At 51.4% G+C, this 17,930-nt stretch overlaps 1 protein-coding gene across 2 annotated transcripts in view; it reads left to right on the forward strand.

The window, feature by feature from the left end:
• The first annotated feature begins 345 nt into the window (after positions 1-345).
• The window catches only part of LOC128841991 (fatty-acid amide hydrolase 1-like), a 35,708-nt gene continuing 18,123 nt past the window's right edge, over positions 346-17,930 (forward strand). For both annotated transcript variants that reach the window (XM_054037593.1, XM_054037594.1), the window contains exons 1-8: positions 346-621; positions 3,320-3,433; positions 5,293-5,436; positions 6,547-6,680; positions 7,193-7,399; positions 15,037-15,077; positions 16,417-16,541; positions 17,670-17,795. In XM_054037593.1, coding sequence (XP_053893568.1) covers positions 361-621; positions 3,320-3,433; positions 5,293-5,436; positions 6,547-6,680; positions 7,193-7,399; positions 15,037-15,077; positions 16,417-16,541; positions 17,670-17,795 — 1,152 coding nt within the window. In that variant the 5' untranslated portion in view covers positions 346-360. The remainder of the gene's footprint in view (positions 622-3,319; positions 3,434-5,292; positions 5,437-6,546; positions 6,681-7,192; positions 7,400-15,036; positions 15,078-16,416; positions 16,542-17,669; positions 17,796-17,930) is intronic.

Below are 17,930 nucleotides of genomic sequence, written 5' to 3' on the forward strand. Positions count from 1 at the left end.
CTGCTAGTGAAAGCAGGGGGCTGGACTCAATGACCTTTCAAGGTCCCTTCCAGCTCTAGGAGATAGGATATCTCCCTTTATTTATTATCTCCTGAGGTCCCTTCCACCCCTGATAGATATGATTCTAAGTGGAGTCTAGCCCACGAAAGCTTCTGCCCAGATACATTTGTTAGTCCCTAAGTGGCCACAAGGACGCCTGGCTATTTGTACTGCTTTCCTGCCCACCGCTGAAGTGACACGTTTTTCAGGCCAAGCGGTTACAGCCCGTCTCGCTGCCTGCCCCGGGGACACCCCGGCACCGACCGGTCGGGAATCCAGGCCGGGCTTTCCAGCCGGGGCGTTCACACGCGGGGCTGGGCGATGCCTGACGTGTCGGAGCGGCGCCCGCCCAGCTGCGCCTGGCGCTCCGGAGCGCTGCGGGAGCCGCTCACTCGCCCGCCCGCCGCGATGGGAGCCGGCGCCTCGGCGATCTCCGCCCTGCTGTGCGGCGCGGGCGCGGCCGCCCTGCTGCTGCGCTGGCGGGGGAGGAGCGGGCTCCGCCGGGAGCTGGCCGAGGCTGGCCGGCGGCGGCAGCTGGCGCTGGGGCGGATGGAAAAGGCCGCCGCGCGGTTTCGGGAGCAGGTGGGCGCCCCGGTGCTGCTGCTGCTCCGGGCTGAGTTCCAGGCTTGACTCCGCGCCGGAGACGCCCCGGTGCCTGCTGCGTGCTGGGTGTGGCCGGCGGACATTCAGCGATCGCGGTGCTTAGCTGCCGCCGGGCGGCAGGGCAGGGATGGGTGGTAGCGACTGTCCGAAAGAGAGACCCCCCCCCCCCGGGCCCTGTCGCAAGGCAATAGGGCAAAGTTAGAGACCCTCTGAGCCGCACACGATAATCTTCAGAAGTTCCAGAGCTGGGCGCGCCGGGGGGCGTCAGCCCTGTGGGGAGGGCGCCCGCTGGGGCTTGGGGATTCAGCCCTGTTCCTGATCAAGCCCCAGGCCCTGGTAGGTGCCTCCCGTGGGGCTGAAGTTCCGAGTTCCCCCCTGCCCCAGGCTGGTAGGTGGAGAATTGGGGAGGGGGGCTCTGTCAGCTGCACTTTAAATGTGAAAGAGCAGCATGTGGTTTGCCCACCCCCCTAATGGGGTTTAGTGGAGATGATCCCAAGCCCCTGTGGAACTTGTTCCGTAGAGAACTCTACCGCAGGGGAACGAATGCTCTGCTGAGTTCTATGGGACTTTTCCAGATGCGGGGGGGTATGGGCAATGCACTAAGAGTGAACTGAACATTAACTGCCAACTCTCTGGCTTTCCAGCATTGTGTCTTTGTTCATAATGTGCTTTGTTCATAATGAGCTGTGGCCAATGTGTGTTTCAATTCCCCCTGCGCCAGCAAGACGCAAAGCAAGAAAGGAGAGGCTGGATCACCTTGCAGGCAAAATGTCCTGGAATTTGGCTCCTCTGTCCAGTCCCTGTTTGTTTGCCCGCGCTGGCCATAGTTTAATCACAAGGCTAATCAGTGATTAGTTTGGTTGGTGAGCAACCCACATGCACAGAGTAATCTGTTGCATCACGTGGTAGCATAAAACTGGAGCGAGCACATTTCTTCAGGTTCTTTTAAATGCCTGAAATCTCAAAGGTTGCATCCCAATTGTAGCCACATCTTGCATCACCTCTGCCCACTTTAACTCTGTGATGTGAAAGCACCAGTGCTAGAGTGTCACTAGTATATTTCACCAGGATGAATAGAGTCAGAAATAAAGGCATATAGTTCATCAGGTGTAGTAGGCCCCTGCTGTTTAGGAAGGCAGTGTGGTCTACTAGATAGAGCTATGGGTGGGGAGTCAAGAGACCTAGCCTGCTGGAGGACCGTGGACGAGTTGCTGTGCCGGTGTGCCTCAGTTTCCCCATCTGTAAAATGGCGATAAATATTCTACCCTCCTTTGTAAAGCTCTCTGAGATCTACTGATGAAGAGTGCTGTGTAAGAGTAACGTCTCCTTATTACCTGGATAATATTCGGGCTGCAGCATGTATTTAGAGAAATGAGATTTGGATCGATTCAGATTTCAGTGCTAGTGATATATGGCAAGGGAAAATAGGGGGTTTCATTGCACATGGACCCAAATGCAGTTCTGGTGTGTTCAGCTCCGGGGGGGAGTTGCTTCAAAGCCAGTTCTCACTGTGAGATGAACAAGGTTCTACTCTGTAACTTGTGCCACCGGGGAATCTCTGAACTTAGAGAAGGGAAGCGTGGACGAGTTCCAGAGATACCTCGTACCCTGCTCCCATAACCACTCTTGTGTATGTTTGTAAACTAACCTACAGGCGTCCGTGTTGGGGCCAAATGCTCCATCCTGCAGGCTGCTGCGTTCTGTACTTTGTCCCTGGTCCAGCTTTGCACTCAGGCATGTTATTAAACTAGTGGCTTCAGCTGAGACTACCGAACGTTGAGGTTGCGAGGACGTTTGAAGTGCTTGGCTGGGTCAGGGTCAGAGGCACTCAGCTGCCTGCAGGATTGAGCCCCGAGTTCGTTTCTGGAGGAGGCTGGAAAGTTAAAGGAGGGGCTGGGGAAAGCGGGAAGGTCTGGACTAAAATAAAAGCAGGTCTGTTGAGATGAAAGGGCCTAAGGGCACTTCTGTTTTTATTTGCTTTTTTCCATCGTGCCTGAGCGTTTCTCATGGTCTTTGAGAGAGGTCTGGGGGCCGTTTTAGCTCTCTGACCTCCCCAGAGCTACCCCAGAAGTGACCTTTGAGTCAGCTGTTACTTTTCTGTTTTTTTTACACTTGTTCTGCCCAATCCAAGGAGCATGGCCCCAATCCTGCCGTTTGACCCATACACCACATGGCATCCCCCGACACCAAATGGCAGAACTGAGGTCTCTCTCAGTGTCAAGATTCACTGTTTGGTCCTTTTTCACTGTAGCAAGACTTAAAAAAAAGTGGTTTTAGAATTATTATTTTTTTAATACAGGGCAGGAAATGGTGCTGGTTTTGCCCCTTCCATCATCCAAAAACCGGAAGAAATGACTTTGTTTGAACTTTTTAAAAGTCCTTTAGGCAGACAGTAAGCATGGGGAAAGTCAGCCCAGAGGCGGCTGGTTTTGAAAGGTTATGAGCGTATGACAACCAGAGAGTCATCGCTGTTCTGCAGCCTTAACTATGCACTTTTAAGGATCTGGGAGCGGGGGGTGTTATTTAACACAGGTTATACACAGGGATTGCCTCACCTGCTGCCAAAATAGATCCATCTCTGGGGCAGATTGCAGCAGCTGTTTGAGAGCTCAGTAACATTCCCCAGCTCTTGACAAGTATAGACGTGTACGGATTCCATGTGTAATTCCTCCCTCAGAATCCTGATGTAGATGCAGACTCCATCCTCTCTCTCTCCTTGGTGGAGCTCTCCGAGAAACTCCGGGACGGTTCTCTTTCTCCAGACTGGGTCTTCTATACCTACATGGACAAGGTGAGGAACGCACGTGATGTATTTCCAAGGCTTGCTGCTAATCAAACTGTGTGTGATTTTGTGCTTGGAGGTCTGAAAAGAGAGCCTTGCTCGGTGCACTCAGAAGGGGGGAGGGATAGCTCAGTGGTTTGAGCATTGGTTTGCTAAACCCTAGGTTGTGAGTTCAGTCTTGCAGGGGACCATCTAGGGATCTGGGGCAAAAATCTGTCTGGGGATTGGTCCTGCTTTGAGGAGGGGGTTGGACTAGATGACCTCCTCAGGTCCCTTCCAACCCTGATATTCTGTGATCAGCTTAATACTTGTATATCCATGTGTCACAAAATGTTTTTTTGGGGGGGAGGGATAGCTCAGTGGTTTGAGCATTGGCATACTAAACCCAGGGTTGTGAGTTCAATCCTTGAAGGGGCCACTTAAGGATCTGGGGCAAAATCAGTACTTGGTCCTGTTAGTGAAGGCAGGGGGCTGGACTCAATGACCTTTCAAGGTCCCTTCCAGTTCTAGGAGATGGGATATCTCCATTAATTATTTTATTTTATTTATTAATATGTGGTTGGGACCGAAGTCTCAAGCCTTTCCAAACAATTCACAGCGAAACAAAGGGATGCTCAGAATTCCTCAGAATTCAAGATGACTACAAAGAAAAGCTATTATTGGGGTAGTGTCTAGGCTCTGATCAGTGTCACATTGTGCTGTACACGCATTTCAATGAAAAGACCATCTGTGTCCTAAAAGAGCTTATGAAGCAAGCTAACATTCCTTAAAGTGTGTATCCTTAACCATGTCACGACCTGACTCGTGAAAAAGCTGGATTTGCTAACAAAGTCCTGCACTTCCTCAAGCTAGGGAAACCGCTGTGGAGTATTCTGCAACTCGGGTTAAGGGAAATAACAAACAATAAAGCCCCAGTTGCGCAAAGGGACTTATACGGGTTGATGCTTGTGTGGCAGTGAAATCAACGAGGCCCCACGCTGTCACTCCATCTGCCTACGTGGATTCGGGCATGGTAGTTTCTGCCTTCCAAAAATCAATACGTCCATTTGACCAACTTATTTTTATGGGCAAATAAAGCATCAAGCTTTTCATTGTCCTCCATCACCGTGTCTAAGGTTAAGATTTTGGCACAAGGTCTTTTATTAAAATTCATGGGCAGGACACGGACAATAAACAATGAATCACGGAAGGTCTGCTAAAATCACGGAATCCGTGACAAAATCATATCCTTAATCATGACTGGTAAACTTTGACATGTACTTAGAATTGACTTTATTTAAAAAAAAATAGTTAATGACCAACACGTTATTTTTAAAATATAATCACAGAAATATCTCCAAATAAGTTGAAACACTGTTCACTGTACCGGTTCCTCAGCTGGGGTCGATGAGGGTAATCCCTCTGGAAAACATCAGTGTAAAGGCTGGTCTGCACTAGAAAATTAGAGTGACCCATCTACATGGCACAGGGGTGTGAAAAATCAACACCCTGGAGGGACTTAGATAAGCCGACCTAAGTCATCATGTAGACTGTGCTAGGTTGACAGAAGAATTCTGACATCAACCTAGCTACCACCTCTTGGGGAGGTGAATTAATGAATTGATGGAAGAACCCCATCTAATTGAGGGGTTCTCCCGTCAGTTCATTAATCCACCATCCCCATCTGAGGTTGTGGCTTGGTGTCTTTCTCTAACGCTCATTTTGCACACACCCAGAGATAATTGTCCTCAGACAAAGCTGCCTGAATGGGGAAAAGAATGGTCAGAACTACTTTCTGCTCTGATGTCGGCAGCTTCAGAACACAGCCTGGTTGTGGGGTTCTCTCTGGAGTGACTGTCTCCCTCACTGGCTTTGTCTGCTTTCCAAAGGCCCTGCAAGTGACCAAGGAAATCAACTGTGTGACTGATTACCTCCAGGAGTCTGAATCCCAGCTTCGACAAATGAAAAGGCAGGAGAAGAAGGACTTGCTGTATGGGGTCCCAGTCAGTATAAAGGACTCCATTAACTGTCAGGTACAGCACCCATCTGCTAATTGCTTGAGAGCTGCAGGATTATAAGCCTAATGGAAAGTTGTGAGCAAAACACTTTCTTATTCGCTTATCTTCAGCTGTTTATATCTTCATGATTTGTAATGTCAGTAGCAGACTCTGGGTCAGGCATATTCTGTCAATTAATGGCTGGATGGGTTAAGACAGGTGCTCGCAAACATTTCCACAGTGTAGGCAACCTCTTAATAGAGAAATCATTTCACGGACACCTCCCTCTCAGGAACAATAGCAGCCCAGCCCTGTGAATTGCTTACATGGGAAAACAATATTAGGAATGTATTTAGCTGTGAGTAGGTTTGGCAGAATTCAGGTGTTTTTTTTTTTTTATCATTTTGATGGATAATATCAGTGTTTGTTGATTTTTTTTTTTAAAGCATTTTTTTAATTTTTATCAAATACAATTTTCATAGTTGCAGGAAATTATGGGGGGATCAGACAATGTGGGGTTCAGACAGTCATTAATGATAGCAGCTGTTGAGATTCAAAAAGTTAAAGCTTTATAAGCCTTAAAACACAAATTGTCAACATCTCGTGTCAAAATATACAAAGCAAATATCCTTAAATCAAACTCTTACGTTCTCAAACCGCGTTGCGTTTGTTTTTTTGTTTTTACTTTGCCTATCTATACATTTCAATTATTGTTGGAAATATTTTTTCCTAGTTTTGTGTGTGTACAGTGAAATCAACATGACTGAAATTTACCAGTTTAAAAATCTAATCCTTCCAGGTTTAGCTATGAGCTGATGCTAGCATCGCTCCTTGTGACCTGATACTCTCCTGTTAACCCCTCCTCCCCCTCTTTGCTTTTGTTTGGGGGCTTCAGTCAGGCATCATTCTGCATGGCCATGGGTCTCCCCAAGCCAGTTTGAAATGTTCTTCTAAAGTAAGTGTGTGTGTGTGTACACATGAACACGCACACTGTTATTCATGCAGACATACACACACACACGTAGCTTCATAAAGTAAACTGTGCCAAACACTGCTGCTTAATCCTAAGAAAATTGCAATCCTCCATTTGGAAGTTTGAATCTACCGTCTCTTTTCCTTTTGATTTTTTTTTTTTTTTCCCCTCAGGGCCACGATTCCACCCTGGGGTTTGCGAAGCGTCTCAATCAGCCGGCTGCTGAGGACTGCGTGCTGGTGCAAGTGTTAAAGAGACAGGGGGCGCTTCCATTTGTGAAGACCAACGTTCCCCAGTCCCTGTTAAGGTAACTGGAATCCTTTTATGGGAGCTGACCCATTTTTGTTGCCGTAGCATGTTTATACGTCACTAGAGTTGGTTGAAATTTCAATGAAAAAACATTGACAGCGTTTCTAATTTGAATGAAAAATGGTGTAGGGGGGCAAAATCTAATGATTCCCTCTCCCAGTTTCCCCCTACGTTTTCCGCCAGTTTTAGAGCGGTTCAAAATAGAATTAATTAAAATTTCTACAAATAAATGGGCTTTTAAAAAATGTAATATTATTTCCCCTCTCCCCCCCCCTCCACTTATTTATAAACTTAACTAGAAAAGATCATGTTAATTTCAGTGTATTTAGCTAAGGGGGAGGGGGGAGGGAAATCTACTGTAACAAATGATTACACATTACACTATAATGGCCTGATGCAAAGCCCATTGAAGTTGATGGACAGACTGCCATTGACTTCAATGGACGTTGGATCAGGTTTTAAGTGAGCCTTGTGTGTACCCGATGTCCTTTCTCTTCTGATCCCCTTTAGCTACGACTGCAGTAATTTAATCTTTGGCCAGACAGTGAACCCTCTGGACCACACCAAAACGCCTGGCGGCTCCTCCGGAGGAGAAGGGGCACTGATTAGCAGCGGCGGAACTATCCTGGGCATTGGGACGGACATAGGAGGAAGCCTCCGTATTCCAGCTGCCTTCTGTGGGATTTGTTCGCTCAAAGCCACTGGGGGCAGACTGAGGTACTGTGTATCGCTGGGTCTTGGTGCCTCGTAGTAACTCATCCTTCAATGAAAACCGTTCCGGGGGTGGAAATCCTGACCCACTGACGTCAGTGGGTGTTTTGCCATTGACTTCAGTGGGACCGGGATGTTGCCCTTGTGTCTAAAGTATATGACACCGTGTAACAACTTCACCGTGCCAGCATGTTGAGTGGGCACCTCTTCAACCATGCGCAATGATCATGCAAATCTGAGAAAAGGTTTAGAAACCTGACCTGCGTGGAAAGGTTACAAAAACGGGACATGTTTAATCTTGAGACGAGATGACTGTGCGGGGGTCATGATAACAGTCTTCAAATACATTAAGGGCTGTTTTAATGAGGACGGTGATCACTTGTTCTCCATGTCCACTGAAGGCAGGACAAGAAGGTTTCATCTGCAGCAAGGAAGCTTTAGGTTAGACATTAGGAAAAACTTTCTAATGACAAGCTCCGGAACAAGCTACCAAGGGAGGTTGTGGAATCCCCATCAGTGGCGGTTTTTAAGAGCAGGTTGGACGAACACCTGTCAGGGTTGGGCTGTGTTACTTAGTCCTTCCTTGGTGCAGCGGGGTGGGCTGGATGGCCTCTCGAGTTCCCTTCCACCCCGACATTTCTACGATTCTATGTTGGCATTTGACAGACAAGTTTTTCACAACTCCGCAAACGCCTCCTTTCATCGCAAAAGCAAAACCCATGAGAAGCACTCTTACAGCGCAGTCCCTCCCCCGCCACGGGTAGCCCTCCCGTAAAGAGAGAGAGGCTGGGAGTCCAAAGGCACTGAAGGGCATTAGGTACTCCTCTCTCATTTTAGTGGGAGAGGGCTACCTAATTAACACTACCTAACTCTCTTTCATCAGTAGATTCCAAGCACTTTCCTGAAGCGCAGTATCGTTATCCCCAATTTAGAGATGGGGAAGCTGAGGCACAGAGAGTGACTTGCCCCAGGTCGCCCAGCAGACCAGTGGCAGAACTAGAACCCAGGTTTCTTCTTCGAGTGCTTGCTCATATCCATTCCATTAGGTGTGTGCGCGCCGCGTGCACGATCGTCGGAAGATTTTCTACCCTAGCAACACCGGCGGGTCGGCTGTGGAGCCCCCTAGAGTGGCGCCTTCATGGCGCTGAATATATACCCCAGCCGACCCGGCGCCCCCTCAGTTCCTTCTTACCGCCCCTGACGGTCGTTGGAACTGTGGAGCGCGGCGTAGCTGTTCTCCACTCTCCCTAGCTTAGTTAGTTATTCGCAGTTATAGTTATAGTTATAGTCATAGTTCTAGTGTTTATAGTTAAATAGTTAAATAGTTTTAAAAGTTGTCTAGTTATTATAGTAGTTCAGGGGATTAAGGGGGTCGTCTCCCCCTTTCCCCCCCGGCCGCGGGCCCGGGCTCATGCCCAACGCTCCCGGCTTCAAGCAGTGCGCCTCCTGCGCTAAGCCTATGCCCACGAGCGACCCGCACGACTCCTGTCTGAAGTGCCTGGGAGAGTCCCATCAAACAGATAAGTGCAAGATCTGTAAGGCCTTCAGACCAAGGACCAAGAAAGAGCGGGACTTTCGGCTCCGGCAACTCCTGATGGAGGCGGCACTTAGTCCGGACGCTCCCTCTACAAGTCAGGCCCCGGCACCTAGCGCCTCGGTGCGCAGTGCCCCGGCGGCACCGGCCATGCCGACCACGCGAGTGGCGTCGGACAAGCCTCCCCGGCACCGGACCTCGTCGGCACCGCAAGCACAGCAAGTGCCTCAACGCCGGTCATTATCCCCAGGGCATAAAAAAGCCCATAAGAAGGGGGCCTCCGTGCCGAAGACGCCGGCTCCCCCGGTGCCGGGGGTAGAGCCGAGTCCGCCGGTGGAGCACCGGAAACAGGTGCCTCCAGCACTGTCGACTCCGGCGCCGAGGCCGTTGAGTCCGGTGCAGATAGCGTCTCCACCGAGACCGGCGGTGATACAGTGCCTCCCGTCGACTCCAGAGACCTTCGCGGCGGCGAGAGACTTGATAGCTCTCACGGAGCCGGCACCGCCTCAACCACCGGCACCGACGGCACCGTTGACTCGCCCGGTCCAGTCGAGGGGGAAACCTGCCTTGATGCGCCCTCCATCGCAAGGGCTGGAACCTCGGCACCGGTCCAGGTCCCGAAGCAGGTCCCCACGCCGCTCGCAGTCCCGGCGCCGAATATCACCTCGGCACCGGTCATACTCGCGGCCAAGATCTTCGTCGCGGCACCGCTCTACGTCTCGGCACCGCTATGATCGTCGGCACCGATCAACGTCGAGACGTAGTTCTCGGCACCGCTACGGTCGACGCTCGACGTCGAGAGGCCGCTCCCGGCACCGGGCATACTCCAGGTCCTCGTCGAGGTCCAGATCCGGCTCCCGGCACCGACGAGGTCATCGGCACCGATCGCGGTCCCGGCACCGTTCGCCGGCACCGCGTAGAGATAGATCATCTCCGGACCGGCACCGTGCGGCACCGCAGCCCACGGGAATCATTTAGTCAATCTCGGCACCGCCATGGCCATCAAGATCGGTGTCTCGCTCCTCGGAGGACCTGTCGAGATCGGCATACCCCCCTCAAGGGCAAGCCGAGGAACAGGACTTGGGCCATTGGCAGCAGATAACAGAGGACCATTCTCATGGCCCATCTCACTGGTCGTTTTGGACCCCGTGGGCGTACCACCAGGAGCAAGGGGCTCCAATACCCTCGACCTCTCGCTCGGGTCACTCCGTTAGAAGGGCCCCGGAGTCCACCATCTCTCGGCCTCCGCCAGGGGGCATGGAGGCTTCCGTGTCCGCGTCACCCGACGCCCTGGAAAGCACAGGTGATGCTCCGGCCCAGGAACAGGGGGACCAGGACCCTCCCTTGGATCCTGTACCACCGGAGGCATCTTCCTCTTCCTCTCCGGATGAGGCAGTGGCGGGCACATCATGCACAGGTCCACCTCCAATAGATCTTCGGGCTCACCAGGATCTCCTGCGTAGGATGGCCCGCAATATGGACCTGCAGGCGGAGGAGATAGTGGAGGTGCAGGACCCTATCGTGAATATCCTCGGAGCGGATGCCCCATCGAGGGTGGCGTTACCCCTGATACGCACGATACAGGCCAATGCAGCTACGATATGGCAAACTCCTGCCTCTATCCCACCCACAGCGAGAGGGGTGGAAAGGAAATACTTTGTCCCGTCTAAAGACTACGGGTACTTGTATACCCACCCCCAACCGTGTTCACTGGTGGTGGCATCAGTGAACGCAAGAGAGCGCCACGGTCAGCAGGCTGCAGCGCCTAAATCAAAGGAAGCTAAGCGGCTCGATTTGTTTGGCCGTAAAGTTTACTCAGCCGGAGGGCTGCAACTTAGAGCGGCGAACCAGCAGGCGCTCCTGAGCCGCTACAACTTTAACTCCTGGAACTCTATGGGGAAGTTTAAGGAGTTGGTTCCCCAAGAGTCCAGGGAGGAGTTTGGAGCCATGGTAGAGGAGGGTAAGAAGGTGGCTCGGACCTCCTTACAGACCGCCTTAGACATAGCGGACTCTGCTGCGAGAACCCTGGCATCAGGTATCGCTATGCGGAGGATCTCCTGGCTCCAGGTTTCGGGTTTGCCTCAGGAACTGCAGCAAACCCTGCAGGATCTGCCCTTCGAAGGACAAGGGTTGTTTTCAGAAAAGACGGACTCTCGCCTGCAGAGCCTCAAAGACTCCAGGACAATCATGCGTTCCCTGGGGATGCATGTTGCGGGCCCTCAGCGCAGGCCATTTAGGCCGCAGCCTCAGCGCTTCTACCCCCCCCCGCCTCGTCAGAGACAGGACTCGGCCCGGAGGCGAGGGCGAGGTGGTAGAAGAAGGTGGACCGGCCCTCAACCCGGCCATAACCAGGGGCCACCTAGACCACCTTCAGGCCCCAGGCAGAACTTTTGAAGGTGCGGTCGAGGACGGCGCCCCAGTCATCCCCCAGGATCCAGCCCCCTCCTTTCGAGATCGCCTCTCCCACTTCCACCGTGCTTGGTCCCTTATAACTTCGGACCGTTGGGTCCTCCGCACGGTGGAGAGGGGATACGCTATCCAGTTTTCTTCTATCCCCCCCTCCCACTCCCCTTCCCCGTCCCTCTTCAGGGACCCTTCTCACGAGCAACTTCTTATACAGGAGGTTTCTACGCTCCTGGCCATGGGGGCCATAGAGGAGGTTCCGACAGAGTTAAGGGGCAGGGGATTTTATTCCCGTTACTTCCTGATCCCCAAGTCCAAAGGAGGTCTGCGGCCCATCTTGGACTTGCGCGGACTCAACAAATTCGTAGTAAAGTTGAAGTTCCGCATGGTCTCTTTGGGGGCCATTATCCCTTCCCTCGATCCTGGAGACTGGTTCGCCGCCCTCGACATGAAAGACGCATATTTTCACATCACAATTTACCCACCTCACAGACACTTCCTGCGATTCGTGGTAAACACGGTGCACTACCAATTTGCAGTCCTTCCCTTCGGCCTATCCTCGGCCCCAAGGGTGTTCACGAAATGTATGGCTGTCGTGGCAGCGTACCTTCGTCGACAAGGGATACAGGTGTTCCCGTACCTAGACGACTGGCTGGTACGCGGTCACACCAAGGAGCAAGTTCAAGCTCACGTCCACATAATAGTGCACACATTCAACGAGTTGGGCATCCTCCTCAACAAGGACAAATCCACTCTAGAACCTACCCAGAGGATAGAATTCATCGGCGCAGTTCTAGACTCCAGACGTGCACAAGCCATCCTGCCAGACAACCGCTTTGGCACCATCAAGAACCTCATTCAAGGGCTCAAGGCCTTCCCAACTACCACGGTGAGGTCGTGCCTTACCCTGCTGGGTCACATGGCTTCCTGCACGTACGTAACCAGGCATGCCAGACTTCGGCTTCGCCCACTTCAAACCTGGGTGTCATCAATATACCGTCCACATCGGGACAGCCTGAACATGGTGGTCACGGTCCCGAACCCGGTCCTGACCTCCCTCACCTGGTGGCTAGATCACAATGTGGTCTGCGAGGGGATCCCTTTTCACACCCCACAACCCTCTCTGCACCTGGTCACAGACGCTTCATCTCTGGGTTGGGGCGCCCATCTCAACGAACACCATACCCAGGGCCTGTGGACTGCACCCCAGTTAGCCCTGCACATCAATGTTCGGGAACTGATGGCGGTGCGCCTGGCGTGCCAGGCATTTCTCAATCTCCTACGTGGCCGTTGTGTGTTAGTTCTCATCGACAACACCACGGCCATGTTTTACATCAAGCAAGGAGGAGCACGTTCGTCAGTTCTATGCCAAGAGGCCATTCACCTGTGGGACTTCTGCATCGCCCGCTCAATTCATCTCACGGCATCGTTCCTCCCTGGAGTCCAGAACACTCTAGCGGACCGACTCAGCAGGTCCTTCCAGACGCACGAGTGGTCTATCCGTCCGGACGTCATACATTCCATCTTCCAGAAGTGGGGGTTTCCCCAGATAGACCGGTTTGCATCTCGAGACAACAGGAAGTGCCACGTGTTCTGCTCCCTACAAGGTCGAGCTCCGGGCTCCCTCTCGGATGCGTTTCTCCTTCCCTGGAAAGACCACCTGTTTTATGCCTTCCCTCCGTTTCCTCTGGTCCACAAGGTACTGCTCAAATTGCGCAGAGACCAGGCACAGGTAATTCTGATCGCTCCAGCGTGGCCGAGACAACATTGGTACACCACACTGTTGGAACTCTCGGTTCAGACACCGATCCCGCTTCCATTATGTCCGGATCTCATCTCTCAGGACCACGGCCGGTTGCGTCACCCCGACCTGCAATCACTCCACCTCACGGCGTGGCTGCTCCATGGTTCACCCAGGCAGAGCAGCAATGCTCGCACTCTGTCCAACAGATTCTGCTGAGCAGTAGGAAGCCCTCAACACGCACCACGTACCTGGCCAAGTGGAAGCGGTTCTCCTGTTGGTGCGAACAACAAGCCACGTCCCCGTTGCAGGCACCCATTCCTCTCATTTTGGAATATCTCCTCTCCCTAAAACAGCAGGGGTTGGCGATATCTTCAATTAGAGTTCACCTGGCCGCTATATCGGCCTTTCACCCAGGGGAACTCGCGTCCTCGGTATTCTCTAACCCGATGGTCGTTAGGTTCCTCAAGGGCTTAGACCGGATGTACCCACAACAACGTCAGCCCGTCCCGACATGGGACCTCAACCTGGTTCTCTCCAAGCTCACAGGTCCTCCATTCGAGCCACTGGCCACCTGTTCACTTCTGTACCTATCCTGGAAGACAGCCTTCCTCGTAGCCATCACCTCAGCAAGGCGTGTTTCTGAACTCAGGGCGCTTACATCTGAGCCCCCTTACACAGTTTTTCATAAGGATAAAGTGCAGCTTCGTCCACATCCTGCCTTTCTCCCTAAGGTGGTTTCTCCTTTTCATATCAACCAGGATATATTTCTCCCGGTCTTTCATCCTAAACCACATGCCACTCGCCAGGATCAACGTTTACATTCCCTGGACGTACGCAGGGCCCTGGCCTTCTATATTGACCGCACAAAGCACTTTAGAAAGACGACGCAACTCTTCGTTGCAGTGGCCGACCGAATGAAAGGCTCACCGGTCTCCTCACAACGCCTATCCTCCTGGATTACGTCTTGCATCCGGACTTGCTATGACCTGGCAGGTGTCTCAGCACCGCACCTCACCGCTCACTCCACGAGGGCCCAAGCTTCCTCGACTGCTTTCCTGGCACATGTTCCGATCCAGGACATTTGTAGAGCAGCGGTTTGGTCATCAGTCCACACATTTACAGCTCACTATGCACTAGTGCAGCAGTCCAGAGACGATGCTGCTTTCGGATCAGCGGTTTTGCACACAGCAATGTCTCACTCCGACCCCACCACCTAAGTTGGGCTTGGGAGTCACCTAATGGAATGGATATGAGCAAGCACTCGAAGAAGAAAAGACGGTTACTCACCGTTGTAACTGTTGTTCTTCGAGATGTGTTGCTCATATCCATTCCAAACCCGCCCCCCGTCCCCACTGTCGGAGTAGCCGGCAAGAAGGAACTGAGGGGGCGCCGGGTCGGCTGGGGTATATATTCAGCGCCATGAAGGCGCCACTCTAGGGGGCTCCACAGCCGACCCGCCGGTGTTGCTAGGGTAGAAAATCTTCCGACGATCGTGCACGCGGCGCGCACACACCTAATGGAATGGATATGAGCAACACATCTCGAAGAACAACAGTTACAACGGTGAGTAACCGTCTTTTTCTGTGTCCGGGTTTGTCCATATGCAAATTCTCCTTTGGGCAGAGACTTAACTCCGCGAAGCTTCAGCCCAAAGTGTGAATGCTTTGGAAGGTCATGACCGTGGTTGTGAGCGAATGGAATCTTCCATAAGCTTGGCTTCAGCATTCACGACCAAGTGGAAGCGGGAAGAAAGCAAGCAGATCCTTCCAGAATAGACCCGATTCCTTTTATCTCAGGAACTCCTAGTTGTTTTCAAGTGCTGTTGGGGTCCAGCTCATATCAAGGAAGAGCAATTCACAGGAAGGTGACTGAGAATCTCTGCTGGTTCTCCACGTTGCTTAATATCACCCACAATCTTAAAACAAATCTTCTCTGTTGTCTGTCTTTATATTCTCCCCACAGCAAGAAAGGAGTGGTCTCCAGTATTCCTGGGCAGAAATCAGGTAGGATTTTATCTTTTGATTATTGGGGAATCTTTCTTTCTTGGGTTTTGGCTCCTCTTAAACGAGATCCACATGGTTGGGGATCTGCGAAGTGATGTAGTGTCCCTTTAGGGGCTCAAGAGAAGAACCTAGCCAGAGTGAGAGAACCCCACCCTGAGATGTTCTCTGGAGATGAGCTGGCGGGTTGTATTCAGGTCAAGAGGTTGGGCTTGCTAGACACGTGAACTGGGTGGCCTGCCCGTTAACGCAGCCAGATGCACATAATCTGCTGCTCTTGCATGGGAGGTGAGGTGTGGAAGGTAACAGAAAGCTGTAGACCCTGGGATAGTATGGTTATGCGGGATTGATAAATGCCTAGATAGAGCATCTTGCATGCAGGACAAGTGGCTGGTGAAGATGTACTTCTGCTTGGACTCTTCTATTTTGCATTCTGCACTTTGGTGCTGAAGGGAGCACCTGACCCATGATTCTGGATAAAGGGTGCTTTGCTGTTCTTTTTTCATGGGTTGTTCTGGTAAAGGCCAAATGAAAACCCTGAGTTTTCAGCCACAGCCTGGTCTATCTGGTGTCCATTCTTACTGAAGGACAGATCCCGATTCCTAATCTAGTCACAAGGGCCAGCCATAAAAACATCTGAAGGTTTCCTGAGATTGCTGGCGTTTCTCTTTCCAAAATCCCTTAGCTGTCGTATTAGGCACCAGTTTGCATGTCCTGTTCCAGGTCTGAACTGTGGAATGTTGCGCCTCTCACTGGAGTGCGGAGGCATAGCAAGAGATTTGGCAGCAGGCCGGAGCTTGGACCAACTCTTCCTGGAATTCTTCAGAGTTCCCTGCCTCTTTTCCAGCGCAGGCCGTCGCCACTTGTGGTAGAGCTGTGGGGGTTCTTGTTAAGCCGTAAAAGAAACCCAACAACAAAACTCAACACAGTTTGGCAATTTTTTTAATTAGAAATTAAATAAGTATCAGAGATACCTGGATGACTTCTACATTTATACGGCGAATGAGAACATCCAGAGTTGCTATAAGAATTGAGGGAGTGGGAAAGAGCTCTGGCAGGGATATGAACCCTCATGCTTCAGGGCACAAGTCAACCTCTGATTGTTGGGGTCAGGCAGAAACATTCCCTGGGGACAGATTATCCCATCTTCACCTGCTGCAGGATTTCTAGCACGTTCCTCAGCTGCAGCTGGTACTGGCCACTGTCAGAGGCAGGATCCTGGAGTAGGAGGACCCCAATCTAATTCTGTATGGCAATTCCTATGTAAGCTATGCCCCCTGAAAATGCCCACAAGGTCCATATGTTTGACTGCATGAACGTTCTCTCTGTTTTTTTGTTCCAGCTCTAGTAGGGGTAGGGCCAATGGCGAGGGACGTGGACAGCCTGGCTCTGTGCATGAGAGCGCTCCTGTGTGACGACATGTTCCGCCTGGACCCCACCGTGCTGCCGGTGCCCTTCAACGAGGAGGTAAAGAACCAGACAGTTTCCAAGAGCATCCCACTGATGGGCAGCTCATTATCCTTTACCTTTGAAAATAGAACAATAACAGTCACTTGCATTCTGCTGGGGGATCTCAAAGCACTTTTAACAAATTAAATCTCCCCAACTCCCTTCCCTCCTGAGGTTAATATAGCATAATCTCCATTTTACCAGTGGGGAAACTGAGGCATGCAGCAGGGGAGTGACTTGCTTGGGGCATGCAGTGCAATCAATGGCCGAGTCAGAGGAGATCCAGGTTCTGCAGGTCTCTGGCTTTACCTGCAAGACCATCCGTTATATGAACTTTAACTCAGATCCGAACGTGCATGAACTATATCCATCTTCGCATAAGCCTTTGGTGCTGAGACCTCACCAGGACCAAACTCTTCTGCGGTCTCAGCTGGAGAACTGCGTCCAGTTCTGGGCGCCACTCTTTAGGAAGGATGTGAATTCATTGAAGAGAGTCCAGAGGAAATCAACAAAAATGATCAAAGGTTTAGAAAACCTGACCTGGAAAGGTTTAAAAAAACTGGGCCTGTTTAATCTTGAGAACAGAAGACTGAGGGCGGACCTGGTAATAGTTTTCAAATATGTCAAGGGCTGTTATGAAGAGGACGGTGATCAATTGTTCTCCATGTCCACTGAAATTAGGCCAAGAAGCAATGGGCTTCATTTGCAGCAAGGGAGATTTAGGTTAGATATTAAGATAATCTTTCTAACTCTCAGGATAGCGAAGCTCTGGAATAAGTTTCCAAGGGAGGTTGTGGAATCCCCGTCATTGGGGGTTTTTAAGAACAGGTTGGACAAACAACTGTCCGGGATGATCTAGGTTTACTTGGTCCCACACCGGTGCAGGGAGCTGGACTTGCTGACATCTCGAGGTCCCTTGCAGCCCTACATTTCTATGATCTGGACCCATCGGTATACGGGCAGAGGGAGGATGTGAAAGCTGGCACAAGGGGACCTACAAGTCTCGCCCAGTGGGATTGATTTAATAGATGTATGTTCCTGGCTTTAAAGCCTCAAATGTGACTGTCGTTCTTGGTAGAAGCTTCACTTTCGTCCTTACTACCACCACCATCACCAACAACCTTCCCTTAAAACCCTTTCTTCCAGGTGTTCTCCAGCTCACGGCCCCTCCGTGTAGGATATTACGACACTGATTCTTTTACGATGCCAGGTCCTTCCATGAGACGGGCAGTTCTGGAGACCAAGCAGCTGCTGGAGAATGCAGGCCATACGGTACTGATAACAATCAGACACTTGTGTGTATTGCGGTAGCATTTCTGAGCCCTAGTTGAAGACCAGGCCCTCTCACTTTTTACATCCAGGTGCGGAATGAATTTTGTTATGTGCACCAATATGGAGGTGATGTGT

This window comes from Malaclemys terrapin, chromosome 8, assembly GCF_027887155.1.
Source record: "Malaclemys terrapin pileata isolate rMalTer1 chromosome 8, rMalTer1.hap1, whole genome shotgun sequence".
Lineage (NCBI taxonomy): Eukaryota > Metazoa > Chordata > Testudines > Emydidae > Malaclemys > Malaclemys terrapin.